General features: G+C 45.1%; 2 protein-coding genes across 2 annotated transcripts in view; one reads left to right on the top strand and one right to left on the bottom strand.

Annotated features, from left to right (window-relative positions):
• Positions 1 to 313: 313 nt before the first annotated feature.
• Positions 314 to 7,392, bottom strand: swsap1 (SWIM-type zinc finger 7 associated protein 1). Its single transcript, XM_078531431.1, has 2 exons — positions 6,642 to 7,392; positions 314 to 3,697 (listed from the first exon to the last, which is right to left on the bottom strand). Exons 1-2 carry the CDS (start codon positions 7,152 to 7,154, stop codon positions 3,389 to 3,391), a joined length of 822 nt encoding a protein of 273 aa, XP_078387557.1. The 5' UTR covers positions 7,155 to 7,392; the 3' UTR covers positions 314 to 3,388.
• Positions 7,393 to 12,351: 4,959 nt separating this feature from the next.
• prkcsh (PRKCSH beta subunit of glucosidase II) overlaps positions 12,352 to 25,976 on the top strand; it is a 74,768-nt gene continuing 61,143 nt past the window's right edge. Inside the window, exons 1-4 of the mRNA XM_078531452.1 lie at positions 12,352 to 13,030; positions 16,357 to 16,473; positions 22,552 to 22,647; positions 25,473 to 25,530. Of these exons, the coding sequence (XP_078387578.1) occupies positions 12,931 to 13,030; positions 16,357 to 16,473; positions 22,552 to 22,647; positions 25,473 to 25,530 (371 nt within the window). The 5' untranslated portion in view covers positions 12,352 to 12,930. The remainder of the gene's footprint in view (positions 13,031 to 16,356; positions 16,474 to 22,551; positions 22,648 to 25,472; positions 25,531 to 25,976) is intronic.

The following is a 25,976-nucleotide window of genomic DNA, read 5'->3' as shown; positions in this document are numbered from 1 at the left end:
AGAGTTACAATGGTTGTGGGATTGTAAACCCAATTCCTTGGGGGTTGAGAGTTTTTCCACCTGTGCATAGGGACACACCTCAGAAAGGGAGCTAAAGGTTACCTCAGTCTCCGATGGGTACAGAGTAACGGCATCAATTTGAACCAGAGATCCAGTGATGGTTCCCAACCTCTAGCGATGTACGTTGCAGGGAATTGTGGCAGGCGAGACCGATCTGTGTTTCCTCTGTATTGAGAGGATGTTCCTCCTGCATCAGGATTCCCTGGAGCCTGCCTCCCCCCAGCAAAGAGGGCAAGGTGCATATTGACAAATACACAGGCGGAAAACGACTTTCAACGCATTTTTATACCGTATGGAGCCTCTGTTTAAACAATAATATCAACAAACAAAAAAAACAATTCCGTAACAAGGATTCTCAGAACGTTTCCAAAGTGTAACTCATTTTGTTTCCATTCAAACATCAGGTTAGAGAAAACAGTAAAAGTTAATTCCCCCTTTGAAGGGATTGACTGGTTCGCTCCCACACGACATCCGAATCGCCGCTATACATCTTTGAGCCTGGATACTGAGCGTCAGTAGGCCATTCGACCGGGGTGGGGTAGGACTGTCACAGCCCCGCCTGAGCACATTCTCAATCGATATATGAGCTCAAGCGTTTCCGGTCAGGAATCACCGGTGACCAATCAGAAACCACAAAGCAATTTTACCCTTCCAGAACCCAGGGAAACTGCTGTCCCATCTCACTCCTCCGCCCCACCCCCACCCCCACCCTTACAGGGCCAAGATCACCTGTTGGCCTTCCTAAAGTGTACAGCTCAGCGAACTGACCAAGGGGGAACTCACGCAGCCAGCGAGGGGGCAGTTAAACATCTGCACGGTCAAGGGAACAATTCACAGCAATGAATGCTCGAATGGCATAATGTCCACTGGCTCGCTGGCTACAGAACAACAAGGCCCAGACCTGCCTTGACCAATCACTGGCACAACGACGCTGAATTTAAATGGGGGTGGCTGGGAGAATATGGCACATACGACCCCCAACAATGGGTGGTAAACCCTGGGGGAGTCCGGGGACCTGTTTGAGCCTCCCTGCCGTAAATTTTCTCAGAGTCCCGCTGGAACTCGATCGGATCCAACACAAGGCCAGCGGGCGGGAGTGGGGATTCAGGATGGGCCTCATCCGAGGATGTGTGGGAAGAGTCAGAGTGGGGTGGGGGAGAAGGCTTCATGAGGTAATCGGTGAGTGGGGTGGGAGCCCGGCCCCATGAATGCCCAAGGCCTTTCTGTCAGGCCTGGGTAAGCACTTACCGAATCTAAGATTAAACTTATCTACTGGGGCCTCGTCCAACCCGTGGACCCGCCTCCCGACAGACCGAACCTGACGGAGAAACTGGCACTGCTTCCCTCTCCCCCACTCCAGCCTCGATGTAACGGCGCTGGGATAGGACCTTATCTCTAAAGACCCCACAAACCTCCTGTGGATATCCCTCTCATGATCGGGGCAGGGACGGAATGTAGCTGGATCAGAGCGGGAATCAGAGACTGCCCCCATTTTAACTGTTGTTTCTCCTCCCCTTACACCCACACAACCACCCCCCCACCCACAATCCTGGTTTCTGCCAGGCAAGAGGAGTTAAACTGGGGCCAATGGAGTCCTGACCTTGGTCAGCCAACTCCCAACAGTGGAGACAGATAAGTGACTGGCTTATCCTTATGGCTGACTGCAAAGGGCCGAGGGTAAAATGCTCTCTTTACCCTCATCCTTGTTTGTTTGAAATGAGGTGGAGAAGAGCTATGGAGGCCGAGTTATAAAAATGAACAACAATTTGTTATTCTATAGCACCTTTTGGTTCTTGGGCTTCAAAGCCAATGATTGGTCTAGGGCACTGTGGTGCCTATCGCGCTCATTCATCTACCTATGACCTTTGGAAGCCATTTTGATTTCCTTTGGTGTTCTGCTGCTAATATATTTTTATTCAGACTGATGGCGGAGCTTGATGGGGACGTATAAAAGTCAGCCCCGTTGGGAGGGAATGTCCAAGTTGCAAACTTTCAGAGCTGAAAGCACCCCAAAAATGTAGACTTTTCCCTTATCTCGCTTGAAGCTAAGGTCTCATTCCAGCACCAGCACTGGGGCTGGCTCTACCTCCCAGGTGGGGTCCTTAGTCAACTGAGAAAGCAGAGCTCCATCCAGTGGGAGCTGAGATAAGCAACATTTAATGTTCAGCACAGTGTATCTTCTCGATTCTTAACTGTGGGATAAAAAGCGTCAGCGGAAAGGCCATTTGGCTCATTTAAGATCTTCCCTCTTGTAACCTCACTCTCCAATTATAAAATCCAATTGCAATCGGACTGCTACTGTTTTGATTACATTGTCCAGAAAGGCTCATCAGTGACCACATTTCTCCCAACAATCGTCCTATATTCCAAACTCCACAGGCCTGACCTTCTTGGCTAGCCGTGAGATATCAGTCTGGGCTTAACTTCTGGACACCAATTAGTACTTTCTTTCCTGAAGTTAGGGACACTTTCCTCATAGAGCTAAACTGTGAAAAATAAAAAAAGATAGGCTTATTTCATTTTTCCTCACAATCAACCTTAGTTTTTAAACGTTGACCTTTGGAAGCCTCCCTGACCAGAGAGGGTAACCTGCTAAATGTATTTACGATCCCTCCCCTGTATTGTTAAGATAAACGTCAATATGTTTAAGGGAGCCACACGTCTTCCATGATGGCATAGGCTGGAAATTAGAAGAGGGAGGGTTTGGCTCAGTGCTGGCACTCTCACCTCTGAGTCAGAAGATTATAGATTCAAGCCCCACTGGTGTCTGTTGGCACCGTCGAGGCCTTCCATGCTCACCGCGGGGACTAGGGCACTTCCAGACCCTTTTGATCACATTTTGATTTAATGTTGGTAAGTTTCCTTGGAATTTTGTCTTTGTTTTTGCAGTTTCCCTTTCACTGGGCTGCCTTTCACTTTTATCCCCGATTTTGCTAATCTAGTTTAATTGTTTGACTCAGAAGAGTTACAGAGACGTGAGCACGTGATCCAACCCAGGCGCTGTCCTTTGGATGTGATGTTAAACCTGCCCTCTCAGGTGGATGCAATATTTGAAGAAGAGGCGCCAGGTGAAGAAGAGCAGGGGACTCCCCTCAAGCTCCTGAACATTTTTCCCTTGACCGATACCTTTCTTGGCCACCCGAGAGGGGCAGACAGGGCCTTGACTTTGCATCACATCCAGTGGGTGACAGCTCCGACAGCATTTTGAATAACGTGCTGAGTAGAATAGTGGAAATAAAGACGTTAGTTGCATTGGAAGTGCGGTTGGAACACCAAAGGAATGATGAGCTAGGATTGTTCTTTGGTACTTATGAAAGCAGATTAAGAATTAGTTGGAAGTTCCTTCCTCTGATCCCCAAGTGTCCCGTGACTCTTCACTTTCCCTCTTCTCTCTTGTCACACGGTGGATCCTTGTCACATGATCAGCCTCATAAAGCAGCTCCCAGGTACAGTCCTCCATGCTTTGCGATGTAGAAGGCCCTTTGGCCTCACTCTTCGTCAGTCCGGCGAACGAAATGAGATAACTCTGGGCCCCTTCCAGTTTACACGGCTCCTCCTTCACCATGCACTTCACTGGGAAATAGCGCTCAATTATAGACAGACCCAAGTCCACTGCAGTTTCCTCCTGATCTAGCGTCTAAAGTGCATAAAATGAAAGGCCCTCATCAGTCAATGCATCTGTTAGTATAAAAAAAAATCAGCAAGCAAGGGTTTCTTCATTTGTAAAGTGGGTAAATGTTGAGTCATACAAATGGAGAAAGAACTGGGGTCGATCTCTGCTTTGTGCGGCATTAGCTGAACTCAGGTACAGGGGCATTGGAATTAGTGACCCCTTTCCTCCCTGGGTTAGAGAGACTTTGGCAAGAGCTCCCACTCACCAGGCACTATCCAACAAACCTTATGGAAACCTCTCATCTGGAGTAAAATGGATCAAGCTCGCTGTAACATAATCCGGAGATTAATGAAACAACTCGTTAAACCACTGCAGAGCATGTCCAGAATCAACCATGTCACGTGGATTGGAGTCAGATCTGGGGGCTAAGTGGGTTCTCCATTTCCTAAAGGATATTACCACAACAAGTTGCGCTAACATAGCACTTTTAATGTGGTTAAAAGCATTCATAGGAGGATGATCAAACAATACTTGACACCAAGTCACATAAGGAGATATTAAGAGGGGTGTCCAAAAGCTTAGTCAAGAAGGGAGGGTTTAAGGGGCATCTTAAAGGAGAGAGACACACACCTAGACACACACACACATGCAGACACACAGACATGCACGCACATGCAGAATCACACACACAGGCACACACACGCAGGCATACACACGCAGGCACACACACGCAGACATGCACATGCATGCGCGCACATGCAGACATGCGCACGCGCTCACACAGCTGGAGAGGTTTAGAGAGGGAATTCCAGAGCTTAGGGCTTAGATAGCTAAAACCCATCAATGACAGGACAAAGAAAATCAGGGATTTGCAAGGGGCCAGGACTGGAAGAGACTGAGGTGTGGGAGGGTTGTAGGGCTGGAAGAGGTTACAGAAATTGGGGAGCAGCGGGGCCGTGGAGGGATTCGAAATCGGGGATGAGAATTTTAAGATTGAGGCATTGCCAGATCAGGACCCCATCTAGATCAACAAGCACAGGGGTAACGGGGCAGGGCTTGGTGTGGTCTTTTGTATTAAACGTTAAACCAAGGCCCCATCTATGTTCTCGGGTGGAATTATTTCGAAGAAGAACGGGGTAGTTATCCCTGGTGTCCTGACCAATGATTACCTCTCAATCAACATCACACTAGAATATATAAAAATGGTAAAAAAAATTCTTAAGAATAAAATAAAACTAGAATACATAAAAACAATAATTATAATTCTTGGAATAAAATAAAATAGAATGTATAAAAACAATGGGAAAAGAATCTTAAGAATAAAATAAAACTAGAATATATAAAAACCAAAGAACCATAGAAAAGTTACAGCACAGAAGGAGGCCATTCGGTCTATCTTGTCCATGCCAGCCCAAGGACACCCAGGTGCCCTTTCTAATCCCACCTTCCTGCACCCGGCCCATAGCCCTGCAGCTTACAGCACTTTAGGTGCAGATCCAGGTACTTTTTAAAAGAGTTTAAAATTTCTGCCTCTACCACCAACGTGGGCAGCGAATTCCAGACACCCACAACCCTCTGCACAAAAAAGTTCTTCCTCATGTCCCCCCTACACCTTCTGCCATTTATCTTGAATCTATGTCCCCTGGTTCTAGAATTCTCCATCAAGGGAAACAATTTTATTCTGTCCACTCTATCTATTCCCCTCATAAACAATAAAACAATAGGAAAAAATCTTAAGAATAAAATAAAACTAGAATATATAAAAATAATAGGAAAAAACCTTAAGAATAAAATAAAACTAGAATATATAAAAATAGGAAAAAATCTTAAGAATAAAATAAAACTAGAATATATAAAAACAATAGGAAAAAACCTTAAGAATAAAATAAAACTAGAATATATAAAAATAATAGGAAAAAACCTTAAGAATAAAATAAAACTAGAATATATAAAAATAGGAAAAAATCTTAAGAATAAAATAAAACTAGAATATATAAAAACAATAGGAAAAAATCTTAAGAATAAAATAAAACTAGAATATATAAAAACAATAGGAAAAAACCTTAAGAATAAAATAAAACTAGAATATATAAAAACAATAGGAAAAACCTGGAATAAAATAAAACTAGAATATAGAAAAACAATAGGAAAAAATCTTAAGAATAAGATAAAACTAGAATATATAAAACAATAGGAAAAAACCTTAAGAATAAAATAAAACTAGAATATACAAAAACAATAGGAAAAAAATCTTGAGAATAAAATAAAACTAGTATAAAAATAGGAAAAAATCTTAAGAATAAAATAAAACTAGAATATATAAAACAATAGGAAAAAACCTTAAGAATAAAATAAAACTAGAATATATAAAAATAGGAAAAAAATCTTGAGAATAAAATAAAACTAGAATATATAAAACAATAGGAAAAAACCTTAAGAATAAAATAAAACTAGTATAAAAATAGGAAAAAATCTTAAGAATAAAATAAAACTAGAATATATAAAAACAATAGGAAAAAAATCTTGAGAATAAAATAAAACTAGAATATATAAAACAATAGGAAAAAACCTTAAGAATAAAATAAAACTAGAATATATAAAAACAATAGGAAAAAAATCTTGAGAATAAAATAAAACTAGAATATATAAAAATAGGAAAAAAATCTTGAGAATAAAATAAAACTAGAATATATAAGACAATAGGAAAAAACCTTAAGAATAAAATAAAACTAGAATATATAAAACAATAGGAAAAAACCTTAAGAATAAAATAAAACTAGAATATATAAAAACAATGGTAAAAATATTCTTAGAATAAAATAAAACTAGAACACTTAATGGTTAAAAATTGTTAGAATAAATTGTCCGTCTATAATTCCATCTAATGCTATAGTGACAATGGGACATTTAAATATTCTATTACAATAGAAGGAAATGCAGCCTGTCAGTTTGGGAGTGAGCTATCCACCTGCAGCGTTGCAATGATCTGTGCGCTGGATCGGAGCTTCTCACTGAGCCAGGTAGCGCTGTCCCGGAGCAAGGCAGCGATCAGCGCCACCTGCTGAGCCATGTCCCGCCCGCAGGCGGGGGCCCCCCGCAGGTACCTGTCCAGCCCATCCAGCAGGACCAGGGAGGGCAGGCTGCCGGGGCTCTCGTGCAAGGACGCCACCGCCCCCAGCAGCTCCTCCGCCGACCTGGGGTAGGCGAACTGGATCCTCCGCAGGCTGCCGGGCTCCAGGCCGAGAAGCGGCCAGGGCAGCGCCTGCACCGGGCTGGGGGCCAGGAAGAGCACCCGCCTGCCCTCTTGGCCAGCGGCTGTGGCTGCTGCCAGGAAGAGGAGGGAGGTTTTGCCCCAGGATTCCTCCCCCAGCAGCAGGCAAGCCCCCAGATCCCTGGTGCCCCAACCCTTGGTCACATCTGTCCTGCTTTCTACACCACTGAATGAATTCAGGACATGCAGTAAAATCTCAACCATCCTCATTCAAAACTGATTCACTTCCTGGTTCACAAGTAGCAATTTCCCGTGGATAGTTGAAATGTATCCAATTTCAAGCTCCCCCCTCCCCCCAATCCCAAATTGGTGTATAAAAGCAAAGGAAATTATCCTAAACTTTTATAAGTCCTCTGGTTGGGTCCAAGTTTGGAATATTGCTCCCTAAATACACTTAAGGATGTAGAGTTGCCAACTCTGAGCATATTTTTGGAAGGCTTCATTACATGGCCCGCCCCACACTACCCCCCATTGGTCGCACAACATGCCTTCCCCAGACAACTGGGAAGCAAAACGGAACTTCATTAGCCAATGGGGTGATGCTTGAGTGTCAATCTGTCTTTCCACGCCCCCATCTCCACTGTATCTGTAAATATGTTCAAATGTTTGAAACTTCTTTTTTAAAAAAATGTAGCTTCCCCTTAAGTTAGGGGTCGCCAAATCCTCCAGGGTCTGCAGGAATTGAAGATTAAGCTGCAAAAATTATCTTAAAAACGTCGTTTTAATTTCCTGAATTGTCCGCTGCAGTGCTCTGGAGATTAACCTCCAGTTCCTGGAGACACCAGGCTAATCCTACAGGACTGGCAACCTTCATTTCAGGGGAAGCAAGATAGGTACATAACGAAAGAAGGATTTGCTAATAGGGTTTAGATGACGTAGTGTGGGAGGAGGCTCATGTGGAGCATTTTTCATAATACTTTCATGGGAAAGCGGCATCACTGGCATATGTTGCTCATCCTTGAACTAAGTGGCTTGCTAGGCCACTTCAGTTAAGAATCAACCACATTGTGGTAAAAGCAAAATACTGCGGATGCTGGAAATCTAGAACAAAAACAAAAATACCTGGAAAAACTCGGCAGGTCTGACAGCATCTGCGGAGAGGAACACAGTTGATGTTTCGAGTCCGTGTGACTCTTCAACAGAACTAAGGAAATAGAGAATAGAGAAAATAGACGGGTCTGGAGTCATATGTAGGCCAGACCAGATAAGGAGGGCAGGTTCCTTGTCTAAAGGACACTTATGAACCAGATGGGTTTTTACGACGATTGGTGATAGTTTCATGGTCAGTTCCAGGTTTTATTAATTGGATTTGAATTGAATGACATGCTCAGAGGTCGTTTAATATGTGGCATGCAGGAAGACACTATTCAGTGAAGATTGCTGGCTGGAGTGAATATTGATCTTAAGAAAGTGTTAGAAACAGCACTGGCGATGGAAAACGCTGTAAGGGATGCACAAGCAATTCAAGGCGGGGCAAAATGTTCTCCTAGTGGGGCCCGAACAGTCAGCCGAAAGTGGAGTGAAAAGCCTGGACTCCATCGCGAAGCTAACCAAAAGATGAGAGGAAGCAGCTTAGCAACTAAATCGAAAAATAACTTTCATCGATGTGGAAACAATCAGTCTTCTAGCGATTGGCAATTTAAAAAAAGTAGAATGTTATTTTTTGTCACAGAAGTGAATACATAATGAGACAATGCAAAGCGAGGCCTCCAAACAACAATCGAAGTCCATTGAAGTCTATAGTGTAGAAGAGCCAGAAACAACCAGTTCTGACATTTATTCATTATTCAACATGAAAGTTGGGAAGACAGAGCCAATATTTGTTACAGTGCAAATGAATGGTAAACTATTAAGAATGAAAGCAGACATGGGTGCTTCTACCACAGTAATAAGAGAACACACTTTCAGATATTTAAATAGAAGTGATCACCAATTAAATTTGGAACGAACATCTGCCAAGTTGAAAACGTTCACAGGTGAGTGATGAAGTGAGTGAGCTTTGCAAAGAAAAGGAGAACCTGTTGAAAGACCTTCACACATGACAAGATTCCCTCAGGTCAAAGTCTGTGCCTCTGAAAAAGTATGAGGAGAAACAGGAAGAATTTAACACCTCTCTGCACAAACTGAAGAACCAGTTGGCAGAGAAGACTCAGCAATGTTTAAGTTCCCAGGAGGAAGCCAACAGATGTAAGAAGGAGACAGAAGAGCTGAAGAATCAGCTAAATGAAGCTAAAGAGTCTTTGAAAGCAAAAGTCGAAGAATTTTCCAAGATGCGAGTAGATAATGAAGTCATGGGTAGCTCAACGACTGAACGAAGACAAGTTGAGACTGCATCTGAGGGAAGTCTGGCCGACAGTGAAGTCAACAAGAAGGCTGAGACTAAACTCTGTGGTAAAAAGAAAGAAGATGCAGAGTTACTGATGAGGCGCCGTGTTCGGACAAGACTGAGCCTGATACTTCCCAATTTGGAGGAGAAGGTAGAGAAAAGTCAAGGGAACCAAAAAGCGACCTCATGATTTGCATCGTCGTGAGTGACAATTTCCTGTTGGAGAAGCAGTGTATGTAAAGAGTATCGGTGGGGGACCGAAGTAGTTACCTGGTAAAGTAAGCTCTGTGACCAGACCATTGTCGTACCATGTGGAAGTGGAAGGCTGGATCACCTGTAAGCATGTGGATCATTTGAGAAAAAGGGAGCTACCCCAACAAAATGATATTCCACCTGTAACCATTACTGAGCCTGTGGTTCCTGTTGAAGTTGCTCAATCAAGGACAGACATGTCAGATGTCTCTGTCAGAGTGGAAGATACTGAACTGCCTGTGCCTAATTAGGTACCTGATGTTAATGTGGTTCCAGAGAATGTGGTTCCTACAAAAGAATCGGAAGTCGTGGAGCTACAACATTCCACACGGATCAGGAAACCACCAGAAAGACTGAACTTGTAATTTCATGACCTGTGTAAATAGTGTAACATCATGAAATAAATAGCTTTATAAATACAAAATGTGCAGAAAAGGTAGAGGAGGAACGTAGTAATTGTAGTTTTGGGAAATGTAGGACTGTAGCTTTAAGAATAATCCTGTGTTGTAAGATCACATGATCTGTGTAAACTAATGTGTTAGCAGCACGGGGAACCTCTACAGTGGAGTTCTTCTTTCGTTATGGAGTTTGATACACACATGTAGTTGCTGCTGCTGCTGTCTTATAAATAAAGTTAAATGTTTCCACTAAGAAAAGTTGTCTGAAGATCAACTCTGTAACAGAAGCCAAGGCTTCGGAGAGAATGCAGAGGACATTTACCAGAATGGTACCAGGGACTTTAGCAATGCGGAGAGACGAGAGAAGCTGGGATTGTTCTCCTGGGGAGATTTAATAGTTCAAAATTATGAAGTATTTTGATTATAGTAAAGAAGGAGAAACTGTATCCACTGGTCAGTAACCAAAAGACACAGATTCAAGGCAAGAGCATCACAGAGGGGATAAGGTTTTTTTTTATACAGTGAGTTGTTATGAACTCAAATGGCCTGCCTGAAAGAGTGATAGGAACAGATTCAAATACAACTTTCAATCAGGAATTTGATATATACCTGAAAAGGAACAATATGCAGGGATATGGGGTAAGAGTAGGGTGGTGGTGGGAGAATAATTAGATAGCTCTTTCACAGAACTAGTTCAGGCATGATGGGCCAAATGGCCTCCTTCTGTCCTGTATTGTTCTAGAAAAGCAGAATTATTTGTTTAAAGATACTGCTGTTCAATGCTTAGTGAAAATTTTCCTTTAGCAAATTCAATTTCTGTACTCTTGCCTCTGACCTATTCAGAACAGCAATCGATGGAGATTGTGGTGTAATGGTAATGTCACTGGACTAGAAATTCAGGGGCCCTGGCTAATGCTCTGGGAACACAGGTTCAAATCCCACCACAGCAGCTGGTGGAATATAAATTTTATCAATAAAGCTATTCTCAGTATTGGTGACCATGACAACTATAATCGATTGTAGTTAAAAAAAATCCCTCTGGTTCACTAATGTCCCTTTGGGGAAGGAAATCTGCCATCCTTACCTGGTCAGGCCTACACGTGACTCCAGACCCACAGCAATGTGGTTGGCTCTTAACTACCCTCTGAAGTGGCCCAGAAAGCCACTCAGTTCAAGGGCAATTAGGGACGGACAACAATTCCTGACCTTGCAACACCCACATCCCATGAAATAATAAAAGGAAAAACAAAGCGTGTAGGATATGGAATGGCAATACGGTCAGGAAAAAGTTGTGATCAAACTGTACAATGTTCTCTGGTAAAACCGTTACACTGAGATGAGAAACATGTGGGACAACACAAGAACTGGATGCAGTATGGACAAGAAACACAAGCGTTCTTCCTGGTTTAAAAGACCAAATAATGAGGGGAAACTTGTGCTTTTCAAGGTGAAGTTAAGTGATCATGTGAGTTAAGGATATGGAAAAAGCAAATCTGGAATATCGGTATAAAGTTAACTGCAAAATTAGGACAAGCAGACACAGATGTAAACTAGTAAAGGATAACTTTAATCCTGGTGTCAGATTTTTTTCTTTGGCTTCTATTTCTAACAATAAAGTGACACTATAATCTAACCCCTTTCAACATAACCCTCTCCATCAAATCCTCCAATCCCTATAGCCACCTCTTTCCTTTTAAACTCCTAAATTCCCCCTTCCACATAAACCCCTTTCTCCAATTCCCCCCTTCTCCATAAACTCCCTTACTCTCTAATCCACCTTCCCTTGAAATAAACTCCCCTGTTCCCCTAAATCCCATTTCCCCATAAACTCCCTAATCCCCCTTTCCCCTAAATTAACTCCCCTCTTCCCAGCTAAATCTCTCCTTTCCATAAACTCTCTCATCCCCTTTTCCCCAAGATAAACCCCCGTTCCCCGAAACCTCCTTTTTCCCCTAAATATCATTTCCCCATAAACTCCCTCTCGAATCCCTTTCCCCCCAAATTAAACTCCCCTGTTCCCCTAAGTCCCTCCTTTCCATAAAATCTCTCACCTCTTTCCCCAAGATAAACTCCCCTGTTCCCCTAAACCTCTTTTCCCCATAAACCCCCTCTAATCCATTTTCCCCAAAATTAACTCACTTGTTCCCCTAAATCCCTTTTGCTCCTAAACTTCTATTTCCACATGAACTTCGATTCCCTTAAATAAATTCCCCTTTGCCCTGCAATTCCCCTTTACACCCCCCTCCCCCTACTCTTGCACCTCCAATCCAGTCCTGAGCACAGAAGCCCCTGCCTCCCACTCTTGAATGAGTCACTGGAGGAGAAGAACACAACTCCCAGAATGCACCGGGAGGGGGGGTGTGGTCGGAAGTTGGCACATGCGCGGTGCGGCCGCGACCCTCCATCCAATCAGCAGGCTGCGGCTGAGGTGACGCGTCACCCGGGCATCGGGTCAGTCTTGAGGAGCCAGATCGTCGCGCGGGGCCGGAGCTGTGTGAAGGGGCTGGGGGGAGACAGCCGCTCCAATTCATTTCGGGATTTTTAAAAAAAAAGTTTTTAAAGTTTAGCTCTATTTAATTTCATTCTCAACTCCTGCCTCCGTTTTTCCGACGTCTCCTTTCTCGCTCCATCTCTCTTCCAATTGCCTGTGCGTTGGTGCAGTTCGCCCGCCGCTGGAAACTCGCTCGCTGATTGGACGGCTTTCGACTCCAACCCGCTCGCTTATTGGACGGCAGTCGCTGCGGACTCGCCGATTGGACGCCGTTGGGCTGAAACGCGCTCGCCGATTGGACGCCGCACGAATCCAACCCGTTCGCTGATTGGAGGCCCGTCGCCGCTGGTTCGCCGATTGGACGCCGGTCTCCGCGAGGGTGCTCGCTGACTGGACAGCGTTCGACTGGAACACGCTCGCTGATTGGACGACGGTCGTTTGGCGGGTACTCGCTGATTGGCCGTGTTAGACCCGCTCTCCGATTGGACCTCGGTAACCGTGAACTCGCTCGCTGATTGGATGGCGGTGCTGATGTCGATGCTGGCGACTTTGGGCCTCTTGCTGTTCCCTCTGAACAGCGCCGTGGAGGTGAAGCGGCCCCAGGGGGTCTCCCTTTCTAGTGAGTAAACGCTCCCCCTCCCCCACCTCCCTTCCCCCTCCCCCACCTCCCTTCCCCCTCCCCCACCTCCCTTCCCCCCCTCCCCCACCTCCCTTCCCCCCCTCCCCCACCTCCCTCCCCCCCTCCCCCACCCCCCCCTCCCCCCCCCCCACCTCCCCCCCCCTCCCCCCCTCCCCCCTCCCCCCCCCCCCCTCCCCCCTCCCCCCCCCCCCCCTCCCCCCTCCCCCTCCCCCCCCCCCCCCCCTCCCCCCCCTCCCCCCTCCCCCCCCCCTCTCCCCCCTCCCCCTCCCCTCCCCCCTCCCCTCCCCTCCCCCTCCCTCCATCCCCTCCCCCTCCCTCCCCCTCCCCCTCCCTCCCCTCCCCCTCCCCTCCCCCTCCCCCTCCCCCTCCCCCTCTCCCTCCCCCTCCCCCTCCCCCTCCCCTCCCTCCCCCTCCCCCTCCCTCCCTCCCCCTCCCCCTCCCTCCCTCCCCCTCCCCCTCCCTCCCTCCCCCTCCCCCTCCCTCCCTCCCCCTCCCTCCCTCCCCCTCCCCCTCCCTCCCTCCCCCTCCCCCTCCCTCCCTCCCCCTCCCCCTCCCTCCCTCCCCCTCCCCCTCCCTCCCTCCCCCTCCCCCTCCCTCCCTCCCCCTCCCTCCCCCTCCCCCTCCCTCCCCCTCCCTCCCCCTCCCCCTCCCTCCCCCTCCCTCCCCCTCCCTCCCCCTCCCGCCCCCTCCCGCCCCCTCCCGCCCCTCCTCCTTCCTCCCTCTCCCCCCCCTCCTCCTTCCTCCCTCTCCCCCCCTCCCCCTCCCTCCCCCTCCCTCCCCCTCCCGCCCCCTCCCGCCCCTCCTCCTTCCTCCCCCTCCCGCCCCTCCTCCTTCCTCCCTCTCCCCCCCTCCTCCTTCCTCCCTCTCCCCCCCTCCTCCTTCCTCCCTCTCCCCCCCTCCTCCTTCCTCCCTCTCCCCCCCCCCTCCTTCCTCCCTCTCCCCCCCCTCCTCCTTCCTCCCTCTCCCCCCCCTCCTCCTTCCTCCCTCTCCCCCCCCTCCTCCTTCCTCCCTCTCCCCCCCCTCCTCCTTCCTCCCTCTCCCCCCCCTCCTCCTTCCTCCCTCTCCCCCCCCCCTCCTCCTTCCTCCCTCTCCCCCCCCTCCTCCTTCCTCCCTCTCCCCCCCCCTCCTCCTTCCTCCCTCTCCCCCCCCTCCTCCTTCCTCCCTCTCCCCCCCCCCCTCCTCCTTCCTCCCTCTCCCCCCCCCTCCTCCTTCCTCCCTCTCCCCCCCCCTCCTCCTTCCTCCCTCTCCCCCCCCCTCCTCCTTCCTCCCTCTCCCCTCCCCTCCTCCTTTCTTTCTCTCTCTCTCTCTCTCTCTCTCTCTCTTCCTCCCCCCCCCCCCCCCCACCCTGGACTATACCCAAGTCCTCCTGGTAGCATCTTTGTAAGTCATTGCACCCTCTCCAGTGTCCCTATATCTTTTTATAATATGGTGACCAGAACCTGTATAGAGTACACTTTAAGCCTGGTCTAACCAAGGTTTGATGCAACCTTAGCATTGTTTTCGATTCTGTCCTTCTAAAAATGAACCTAAAAAGGAGCTTGACTTGTTTTTTTTATATGGCCTTGTTAACTTGTGGTGCAACTTTTAGTGATTGATGTGTTTGGACACGGAGTTCCCTTTGTTCCTCTGCCCCACCTAAACTTTCACTTTCCAAGTAATAACTGACCTCCCTATTCTACCTACCAAATGTATTACCTCACATTTACCTGCATCGAACTTCATTTGCTGGTTATTTACCCATTCTGCAAGTTTATTAATGTCTGCCTATAATTTGTTACAGTCCTCCTCAGTATTGACCATCCACTCCAATTTGATGATGTCCGCAGATTTAGAAATCACGTTTTTGATTCCAAAAGCCACTATTCCAAAGAGGAGCAGGGCAATTCTCCAGGTGTCCTGGCCAATATTTATTCCTGAACTGACATCACTAAAACAGGTTATCTGATCACTGAGTCTGATAAAAGGTCATCGACCTGAACCGTCCATTCTTTCTCTGCCAGACCTGCTGAGTCTTTCAGCATTTTGTGTCTCCATTATCTGGTCTCTATCTCCTTGCAGTTTTGGGACCTTGCCGTATATCAATTGGCTGATGTGGTTCCTTTTGTTATAATAATGACTCCACTTCAAAAATACAATGCCCACCACTTATCATTGTTCAAGCTTATCACTGAGTCGCAGTCTCTTTCAGGCAGATGGCACTAACCATCAGAGATAAAAGCAAAGGACTGCGGATGCTGGAAATCCAAAACAAAAACAAAAATACCTGGAAAAACTCAGCAGGTCTGGCAGCATCGGTGGAGAGGAGCACAGTTGACGTTTCGAGTCCGCATGACTCTAAGGGTCATGCGGTCTCGAAACGTCAACTGTGCTCCTCTCCACCGATGCTGCCAGACCTGCTGAGTTTTTCCAGGTATTTTTGTTTTTATTTTGGCACTAATCATCTGCTGGTACCAGAGGAATCGTGGAATGGTTACAGTACAGGAGGAGGTCGTACATCCCATTGGGTCTGTGTTGGCTCTCTGCAAAAGCAACTCGTTCAGTCTTACTCCTCTGCATTTTCCCTCCAGCCCTGCAAACGCTTTCTCTTCAGAGAATAGTCTTGATTCTCTTTTGAAAACGGCGATTGAATCTACCTCTGCCACAATGTCAGGCGTGCATTCCAGATCCTAACCACCTGCTGAATAATAAAAAAAGGAGTTTTTCCTCGGGCCACGGTGACTTCTTTTGTTATTCGCTTTAAATCAATGCTTGATCCTTCCACGCCAATGGGAACTGTTTCTCCCTGCCTACTCTCCAGACCTTTCCTGATTTTGAACACCTACACGTTACAAAAGTGGTGCTTATTTAAATGTATTAGCTATTTCAGACAGTTCAGTAGGTTGTTCAATAAGCTTGTGCTTTGTAAATGCACTGTATTTACTGATTTATATGTGTGAAAAGCTAATGGATGCATAGCCTTTAAATACTGCAATTGTGAAGTCTGTTCTGTGTCTTAGTAATTGCATTCCAGGTGTGAACAAAACAAGCTCAGGCAACGCTTCCCTTCATCGAATGCATGAAAATAGATTTAGATAGCGGGAGGGGAGAGGTTTAAAATGCATTTAAGTGGAATTTGGGTAAGTCCATGAAAGGAATAGAATATGTGATAGAGTGAAATGAAAAGGTGGGTGTGGAGCATCAACACCATTCAGATGTCAGTTAGGCTGGTGCTGTAAATTCTACATCGCAATTCAGATGAGCTGAATTAAAATTAAAGATCTGTGCGATCCTGATTTTTAACCAATAACTCATCCCTTTCCTTGTAGATCGACACTTCTATGATGAGACCAAACCATTTACATGTTTGGACGGCTCCAAAACCATTCTATTTGACGAGGTGAATGACGACTACTGTGATTGCAAGGATGGCTCGGATGAACCAGGTCAGAATCCTAGCTTGGGAGCTGCTAAGGCTATTTCTTGATTTACCACCAGAGGCAGCACCGCTATTTTTTCGAACAGCGCCCCCCCCCACCACCATCTTTTGGAAACAACTTGTTAAGTGTAAGCAGCAGGCAGCATCTGTGGAGAAAGAACCACCGGGTTAATGTTCCAGGTCATCAGCCTGAAGCATTAACTAAGATTTCAGGGTTCAGGGCCACAGATACCTAAATAGGCACACAAACAAAAATTGCTGGAAAAACTCAGCAGGTCTGACAGCATCTGTGGAGAGAAAGACAGAGTTAACGTTTCGAGTCCGTGTGACTCCTCTTCAGAACTGAAGAAGCAATTTTTGTTTCGGATTTCCAGCATCCGCAGTGTTTTGCTGATCCCTAAATAGGCATTTGACTACTCATGAGTAATTTTAATATGGTTTATTAAGAAACAACTTTTCAGATATGATACTTTTTTTCTGCCTAATTAGTTAATGTATGCAGCCCATGACAGCACTCCGTTCTCTCGTCGAAGTGTTAGGAAACTCTTCCCTCGATCTTCCTCCTCCTCCTCCTCTTGTCTATCTTCCACCTGGAGAAGGCAGCTGCCCAACAAGCACTGTCACTTCACCAGCACCTCAGCCACTCCCCACCGTCAGTATGACACCGATTATACATATCCTTTTTCAGGGGGCTGGTAGCTTACCCAGTGTCAATCATCTGTCTAACTATTCTGACCAATGGATACAGGATAGGCACTCAGAAAGTCAGGCTGGTTACCACCCATCTTGTGGGTAACCCTGCTCGAGGTCAGCTTTTTAGTTTACATCTTGCTGAGGGTCATATCCTGGCCCTTTCTAAACGCTTGCATAGATAGAATGGTGTCTTGCGGACCCCCTTATCAGCTTAGGAATGTCAACATGGCAGCCTGAACTAAGACTGTTCAGAGGTCAAAGTGTTTAGAAATCCTCTTTCCAGAGAGAAAATCAAGGTTGTTTAGCTAATCCCATAAAATCTAGAAAATACCCGTTTATTAAAGACTCCAATTTCTTACATATCTACGTTTCTCTCCCCGCGTCTGCAGCCTGACCTCACGTATTTCCGGCACTTTCTAGCCTTCAAATTTGCAGCGTCTGCAGTGTTTTGCATTCTACTGTATATTTATTTCTTTTTAAAGTGAGATAAAGTTGAAAATAAGAAGGTTATTTTTTTCTGCATTAACCAGGAGGAAGGTTTCATTTCTTGTCTCATCTTCTCGGTTAATGCAGTTGCATTATACTGGCTATGTGCGCTATTTTGTAGTCATTAACCTGTTTAAAATAGGGCCCAAAGGAATTTTCCACAAATATGCTAACTAGTCGTTTGGTAGCACAGAACTTGAGTATTGCTGAAAAAAGAGACGTGTCGAAGCTTTTTGTCTTGCACTCATCAGGACACTTAAGAATAATAATATAGGGGAAAACAACAATTTATACTGTATGAGAAGAGAGTGCTGATTGGTTGGCAAGTGGCCTCTGATTGGTAGAGGCATTGGGATGGAGAATGCACCTGTGATGTTGACTGACAGTTAACTGTCAAGCATTGTTTGAAATTTAAACCAGGCAGCTTGACCCCGATTGGTCAAGGCATTCCCCTGAGGAATGAGTCAGCGAATGGCTGCCACTTATTTTGTTTAGCTGAAACAGGTACAATGTGTGTACATATTCTTTCTGCCTACAAAGAACAGGGCCCCGTGTATTAATATATGTAGCTTCCAGTACACGCAAATGTGCCACACTGTGAGCTCGACTGACAATCTTAAATTGGTTGTCAGCGTAACTCTTAGCACGCTGAGCAACATTTAGCAAATGTCCAATTGCGGAATTGCGTCTAATGTTGGACAATGTGTTTTGAGTTTTGCAAGCACGGGCTGGTTGGGTATGGTCTGTACCTTGCCCGTTGCAAACAGTGGCTGGGACATGCTGTTTGATATGACCTACCAGTCTTAGGGATGTATGGCCTTTGTACCTGGCATCACACTGGCACTGAAATTCATATACCACATCACTCATTTGTGTAAATGTGCAAAGCTTCAACGAGTCTCTTTTTTCAGCAATATGCTAACTAGTGCACTACCAGAGGAAGTATAACTGCACAGGTTTTTATTAGTGAGTTGCAATGCATTGGGCCTTTACCAAAGACAAGACAGGTTTGTTACTTCGTGCTGTGCATTGCTCCTATACTGTGTGCAATTAAAATGTACTCATATCACCAAACTACTCAGATGGCACCGGTTGTAAAACTTTACAAACAGAAATTCTCCTCTCCATTGGTCTATGTAAAAGAGAATTCATGTTTGCCAGTAAAGGAGCCTATGAGAAAAGCTGCCATATCTTACGGAAGGTGAAGAGATTAACATCACTTGGACTGGTAACAATAATTCGGGCAAGTGATTCGTTATTGCTCAAACTGCTGCTGTTACTTCCTTGATGGGGCAGTGATGTCCTTTATGCAAAATTTCATTTCATGGTTGCACTTTAAGTGTTCATTGGATGTCATTGTCAGGTTAACTGATTTGCTCAAATAGTAATTTGTTCCATCTTGACTTAAATCGCCATCTTTTCCTCCCAGGAAACCTGCTTTTGTGCTGTTACCTTTCAAGTCTATGCTGCATTTTTATGTTTTAGCCAAAGGTCAAAAGGGAGCTTTAAGAGGCTGTCACTGCTTAGAAGAACAAATTTAATTTACCCACAAATTTGCAGTTGTATCGACTTTAGACTTAACCTATCGCATGCGGTACTTATGCTATGTTGGCTGAAATAATGGAGGTGCGAGTGATTTTTTTTCTCTGCCTGGTCTTTTGCCTGCAGCGTCTTGAAGTGCTGGCATTTCGCAGCTATAGTGTGCTTCGTATGCAGGAGTTCAACCATATATTTTTGCTGGGATGTTGGTAAGATTGTGGGCCTAGTCAATTGATCACGAGCGATGGGCAATCAGTGCTGTTCACAGAGTCAGGTCACCTATCATGTACTTATGCTGCCACCTACCTATCAGCAGTCCTAACTTCAGAAACGAGCAACATCTAATTAATTCAGTTATTTGGATAATCCAGTAGCAAATTAAGCTATTTTAATAGTGTTGCAGGAGGCTTTGTATACAAGTATTGCGATTTGAATTGACTCTTATTTCAAATTGAGAAGTAAACTGCAAACATACATCTTTACCTCTTTAAAAGAAATGTCACATTCTTGGATCCAGGCCTTGCTGTTTAAAAAGACCCATGAATCTTAAGCACAAATGAGCAACATGGGAACATAGGACTTAGGAGCAAGAGTACAGTGGAACATTTGGCCCTTCGAGCCTGCTCCGCCATTCAAAAAGATCATAGCTGATCTAGCTCAACTCCACTTTCCTGTCTGCCCCACATAACCATTGACTTCCTTGTCGATTTAAAACCTGTCTAACTCAGCCTTGAATAAATTCAGTGACCCAGCCTCCACTGCTCTCTGGGAAAGACAATTTCACATACTAACAGCCCTCTGAGGGAGAGAAAAAAATCTCCTCATCTCAGACTTAAAAGGGACTCCTTTTATTCTTAAACTGTGTCCCCTAGTTCTAGTCTCCACACACACACACACACACACACACCCACCCACCACCCCCCCCCCCCCCCCCCCCCCCCCCCCCCACACCCACCATGAGTCTGTCAGGTCCCCTTGGGATCATAAATGTTTTAATAAGATCACCGGTCATTCTTCCAAGGGGTGTAGGGCCCAGTCTTTTCAACCTTTCTTCACAGGATAAGCCCTTCATACCAGGGCTTAATTTGGTGTTTTTTCTTTCCGTCCAGGGGTTAAAGCTGCTTCTTGCCATTGTGTGGTTGTGGCACTCAATACTGTACTACCTTGCTGCTTCATATAGTATTTTGTTGTGATAGCTCAAAATTCAAATAGTTGTGAACCATTTTAACTGAGATATTGCTTGGCACGTGCCAACTCGTTAGTACTTAGCTCATTCATTCATAATTCTTAATTCTCTTCTGAAATTTTCAGTGTCGACTGTGCAACGTAATAACTGGTGTGCAAGTCGCCTTACATGTTAGAAAAAAAGATTCAAAACGAAAAATTCAACTGTTTCTAGTGCAGAGGAATTGTAGAACTGGGCAGGTGTGTTGATTTGCTCCTGAATGAGGCAAATTAAATTTAAGAGTCTAAGAAATAGGAGCAGGTAATTTGGCCCCTCGAGCTGCTCCCCTGTTCATTCAATCAAAGTTGATCTGCCTCACTGTCCCCTCCTGCTCTATCCCATTAATCCTTTGGTATCCAAAAACCCATCAATCTCTGTCCGGAATATATTCAGAAGACTGAGCATGCACAGCAATCTGGGGTAGAGCCCTTTGAGTGAAGAAATTTCCCCCCCTCCTCAGTCCTAAACGACCGATCCCCTATTTTGAGACGGTGGACCCCCTAGTTTTAGACTCCCCTACCTGTGAAAACATCCTCTCAACATCAACCCTATCAAGTTCCTTAAGGATCTCATGTTTCAATGAGATCATCTCTCGTCCTTCTAAAATCTAGGGATTATAGGCCTAGTCCACTCGAACTTTTCTCATAGGAACCAGTCGAGTGAATCTTTGTCAGATTTGCATGTGGAAATATATCAGCCGTTCCTTCACTGTCACTGGGTCAAAATCCTGGAACTCCCTCCCTAACAGCACTGTGGGTGTACCTACACCACATGGACTGCAACGGTTCAAGAAGGCAGCTCACCACCACCTTCTCAAGCGAACTAGGGATGGGCAATAAATGCTGGCCCCAGCCAGCGAAGTCCACATCCCATGAATGAATTTTTGAAAAAAGTCAGGAGGAAGCAGTTGTTTTGTACTTCACATCAGAGACTAGGTGAAGGAGTAGGTTAGCATATTGTTGTTCATAATCCATTTTTATACCCAAGTTAACTTCAAGTTACTATAGGATCAATCTGTGATTTTTGTCACCCTGCCCCTCGGTGTCTCCCTGAGATGATTTTAGAACACAAATGTGTTCTAAAGTCACAATATTCTGGTTAGGTCAAAGGAGCATGTGGTTTGCCAAATAGAACCACTGGGAAAAGCTGCCAGTGGCTCCTGCTTTCTTCCCAAGCTTACTATATATCCCTAATAATGTAACAACATATATACATCATCGAAGAATTTCAAGAGCCAGACAGAATTTCCAATACAGCTCCCTGTCCTGACTTTTTGTTTGTGTGTCAGCTTTTGCTTTCACAGAGCTCACTTTTTCAGCACTTACCTGCTAACCTTCCTGCATCATTTCTGGAACCTTTGCTCTTCTTGCCTTTCGTTACCAAGCTCACTTCATGTTGTCCTTGCCATCTCCCAGCTGTGTGCTTTCTCCCCTCCCAGCTTTTCGGTCCATGTGACTTTAGATTCTCCTGTACCTGTGTACCTTTGCTAACAGCCTCCATTGTTGGGGGTGCCCCCATATGTGATGGCACAGGAGATAGGCTAGTTACAGGGTGAGACATTAAACTGAAGCCCCTCGGGCCGATGTGAAAGATCCCATTGTGCGATTTGACAAAGAGCAAAGAAGTTCTCTCTGATCTCCTGGCCAGCGTTTATACATCACGGAAAATAGTATCACATTTGTGAGACTTTGCTGCACAAATTAGCTACTGCATATACTACATTACAACTGTGACTGCACTTCGAAAGTATTTAATTGACTATGAATTGCTTTGGGAGACCCTGAGGTCATGGAAGGTGCTATATAAATACATTTTTTTTTTTCTTCTTTCTACTGACATGAACCTCCTTCGGCCCAAATCTCAACTCGCACTTCATTCTGATTGTACGCTGCTTCAACTAGTCATTACTCCCTATACTGTTGGATTCCCTTTTGCAATCCCTTTGCCTTGAAATGTCTGCATTCACCTTCAAAAACCCCAAAAATGAATGTTTGACCATGCCTTTAGTCACCTTGACTCACTGTGCGACCAGCCCCTGCTGAGTCTCTGGTTTCTTCTTTTGTCTAGTACGTGTGAAGGTTCACCACGCTGGATAAGTGAGAGTTGTTGTTGTAATGTCTGACTGGGGTTTATTTTTCCTAGGAACATCTGCCTGTCCAAATGGTAGCTTCCACTGCACTAACGCTGGCCACAGACCTCGGTACATTCCATCTTCTCGTGTGAATGATGGCATTTGTGGTAAGAGCTCTTCTACAATGGTCAACTGCAATTGGGTCTCTGTCGAAATGGCTAGCTTGCCATGTATGGGAATCGATACTGGCTCTCTGCTTTTAATTTTTCGTCGTGTGTTTTAGTACAGCTGTAAGATAACACGGTATTTATTTGCTTATTCATCACGATACTCTTTTAAGGTAGGCCATCCCCTTGTAGCTTGTGTAGTGTGCTAGGGCCTTGTTCTAGAAAATTATTCAGTCCGGGAAGATTCTGATTACTTCTAGGTTCTGGCAAAATAACGTTTGCGAGTTTGGCCGCCTCTTTTAGACTACCGACAACATAATTGTGGCCGGGACACCTTGGGATGAACCACATACAGGGATGCCATATTGGTGGGGAGGGATTCTCAGCGTAATTGGACGTTGATAGTGATGACGCAGGCGTGCTCCTGGACAAAGTATGGCTTGTGATGGATTGTTCATCATTCAATAAAGGCCCTTGACACTTATATTTTCTGCCCATCCAGCCTACTTGAGTATCACGTCACCACGTGCTCTCGGTGTGGAGGAATCTTTGAATCTTGTTTGCTTCAGTATTTTTTCCAATCTGATATCATAGCTCACGTTGCCAATAAGCTGATGTTTAGTTATTGTTGCTACTGTTACTATTTGAATATTCCTAACTATTCATGTTTTCCCACTTTGCTGTTAAGGCTGCACCCTCTCCGCGTGGCCTGTTAGGATCTCAAGGTTTTTTTCAAACTGCCCCTGTTTCTCTCTGAGCCACAGGTGACCTTTTGTCCACCTAAAGTAGTGTGATAGTGTGTTGCAAGGCTGAGACATTGCCCACGTGGATCTGGTAATTATAAAAATGCTATGATATCACAGTATATAAACCCCCTCACGCTGCCATAGTTGCAATTCAGCATTTGATTCTGATCCTGATATACATAAAGCGTAAGAAACATATTTATGTAATGCTGATTTCCACTCTTGCAGTTAACATCCTTTTCGTGACTTAACTGTCCAAGTATGTACCTCTTGTCTAGCTATTTTGTTTGAAAATCAGAATAAATGTTTCTTTAGTGTGAGAATTTGATTTAGTGCTGTGATTTTTCACCTACTTTGTCTGGAGTGACATAATGATGTTGCCATTTGGCATATTGGTACCAAAGTAAGACGTAAATGAATTTATTTTAATGGTATACCGGTGAGCTGCTTATGTGGCACTCTTAAATACATTGTAAAGTGTTTACACTACTGCTTCCACTGCCCGTGCTTCACTCCTGTGTAATGTCATCCAAAATAGCCTGACGAAGACACAACCCTGGTTTAGGAAGGTAAAATCTAGATACAGTGAAAATTTCAAGCATTGGCTTTACCAAGTTCTTTGAACTTCGGTGACATGGGTTGAATCGTTTGATTTGTACGTTTTGCTAGCTGGGGTGATTCTGTTAGATTAATAGCAGTTCAGTGCCAGCTGATGTGGTTATAGATGGCGCTTGCTGCTGAGTGAAGCATAGCTGTCCGAATTTCTTTTCCTTTTTTAGAAAGGAAAAGAGCGCAAAAGTAAAAGCTCTCCAGAGCTTTTGAGAAAGTGGTTCAAGTCAGGTTGTTATCGTCAATTTTCTGGCCTGCGGCGGAGAAGATGCACCCACTGGTGCGGAACTAAGCGATGCGGAGGGGGCGGTAGATCTTGGATTTTTGTTTTCTGCATGGAGCAGAATTAGCTAATCTCTGCCAAGCCAGCAGTTGGGGCACTGCATTTGGAATCATCGTCCCTGGAGTGGAAAGCAGTCCCGCTCCTGAGTGCTGTTCGGTGCTGGTGCCTGAGCAATCTTTCACCAGTCTGAATTAACATTTTCCAGGAAGGGGGAGGGGGTAAAAAAACAAATCCCACATCGAACGTGGGATTTACCAATCTGCTGCTTGCAGTCTTAGCCGTGCGCGTGATACAAAGATTTGTACAATGGAAATCATACCGATAGCTAAAATTGATAGCTCATATTTTCTTCCAAATGAGGGGGAATTTCAGACCAGTGATTTGTACTAATGAAGTGCACAGTTATAGGAGTATCAAACCGAGCTATCAGCTGCAGAAAGCCCGGGTGTAGCTCCATTCAGGCTGTGGGTGGGGCTGTGTGATAGGAGGATGGTGCCTGCTATAACATAGGAAGAGCAAAATACTGTAGCAGCTCTGCTACGATGTGACAAATTACCCTTTTAATATTGAGAAAACTAATTTATTAATGTTGTTTTGGCTTCTCATTATTCAGACCCAAGTTTTTTGATTAAATGACCAGATGTTCATACGTCTCGTGCCAAGTTAGATTGCCACCACTTGTGTACGTTTATTTATTTTTCCTTTTTAATATTCATTGTTTTCCCCTGTCCTTTTAGAGTTCCCTGGCGATGATCTCCTCTGTGCGAGCTACTGGGCAATGCTTCCTGCTTCCCCGTCCCTATTAGGGGAGATGTTATCTATCTCTGTTTGGGGCATAGCCAAAAAAAAAACTAGCATCAGGGGAGAGTTAGCTTTTCCTACATTTGTGCTTTAGCCTGAAACCTTGGGTTTTGCTGGTCTGTGTGGCTCGGTCTTACCCGGCTGGGAGCTGCATTTGGAAGGTGCAATGGAAGGTGCATTTGGATCACACCTGATCTTATGGCACGAACAGTCCTTTTCATGACAGGGGAGCCTGTTGCTCGGCTTATGAGGCTTCAGTCAATTTGATGCATCTTCGCCAGTAAATTGTGGCAGACTTAAATCCCCAGAGCTCCTGATCGTTGTCTTGCTTAGAACATTATTTTCATTGCATAAATACAGTGTTCCTTTCTTGTCACCTTTTGTAGATTGCTGTGATACTACAGATGAATACAACAGTGGTGCTTCGTGTGAAAATACCTGCAAGTGAGTGTAACCATGTTGATCTGTCATTGTCAGTAACAGCGTAAGGGACCTATTTTCCGATAGGCTTCAAGAATGCTGCATTTATCCAAACGAATGGAGGTCAGTTTTGGTCAAAAGGGCGCTTTCTGTTGTAACGATAAGTCAGCCAAACTCTGCATTTTCGACCGTACCAGTTGGAACCACCTCAGGATGATAAACTTGCTGATGAGTCAGATTCATACCCAAGTAAACTGCTGATTGATTTCCCCCTTGCCTGTCCATTCTGCCAGCTCTTGCGTTCTCGCCCTTGCTGACCAGGATAACATTGCAACTTTCCCAAATTCTGTGCGCACAACGTGCCAGAGCGTTGAAAAAATTTTGTTCTTTAAATTTAGGGATCGTTTTGTGAAGTGCTTTACATTATTATTGGTAACTTTTTTTTTATATACACACCAATTCAATCGAAA

Source organism: Cetorhinus maximus, chromosome 28 (genome assembly GCF_964194155.1).
Source record: "Cetorhinus maximus chromosome 28, sCetMax3.hap1.1, whole genome shotgun sequence".
Lineage (NCBI taxonomy): Eukaryota > Metazoa > Chordata > Chondrichthyes > Lamniformes > Cetorhinidae > Cetorhinus > Cetorhinus maximus.
The sequence above is the reverse complement of the archived record's forward strand: the minus strand, read 5'-3'. Positions and strand labels throughout refer to the sequence as shown.

Coding starts and splice junctions, on each gene's coding strand:
- swsap1 (XM_078531431.1), bottom strand. CDS start 7,154: ATGAGGATGGTTGAGATTTTACTGCATGTCCTGAATTCATTCAGTGGT. Junction 3,698..6,641: donor AGATCATTGCAACGCTGCAG/GTGGATAGCTCA, acceptor TATGCACTTTAG/ACGCTAGATCAGGAGGAAAC.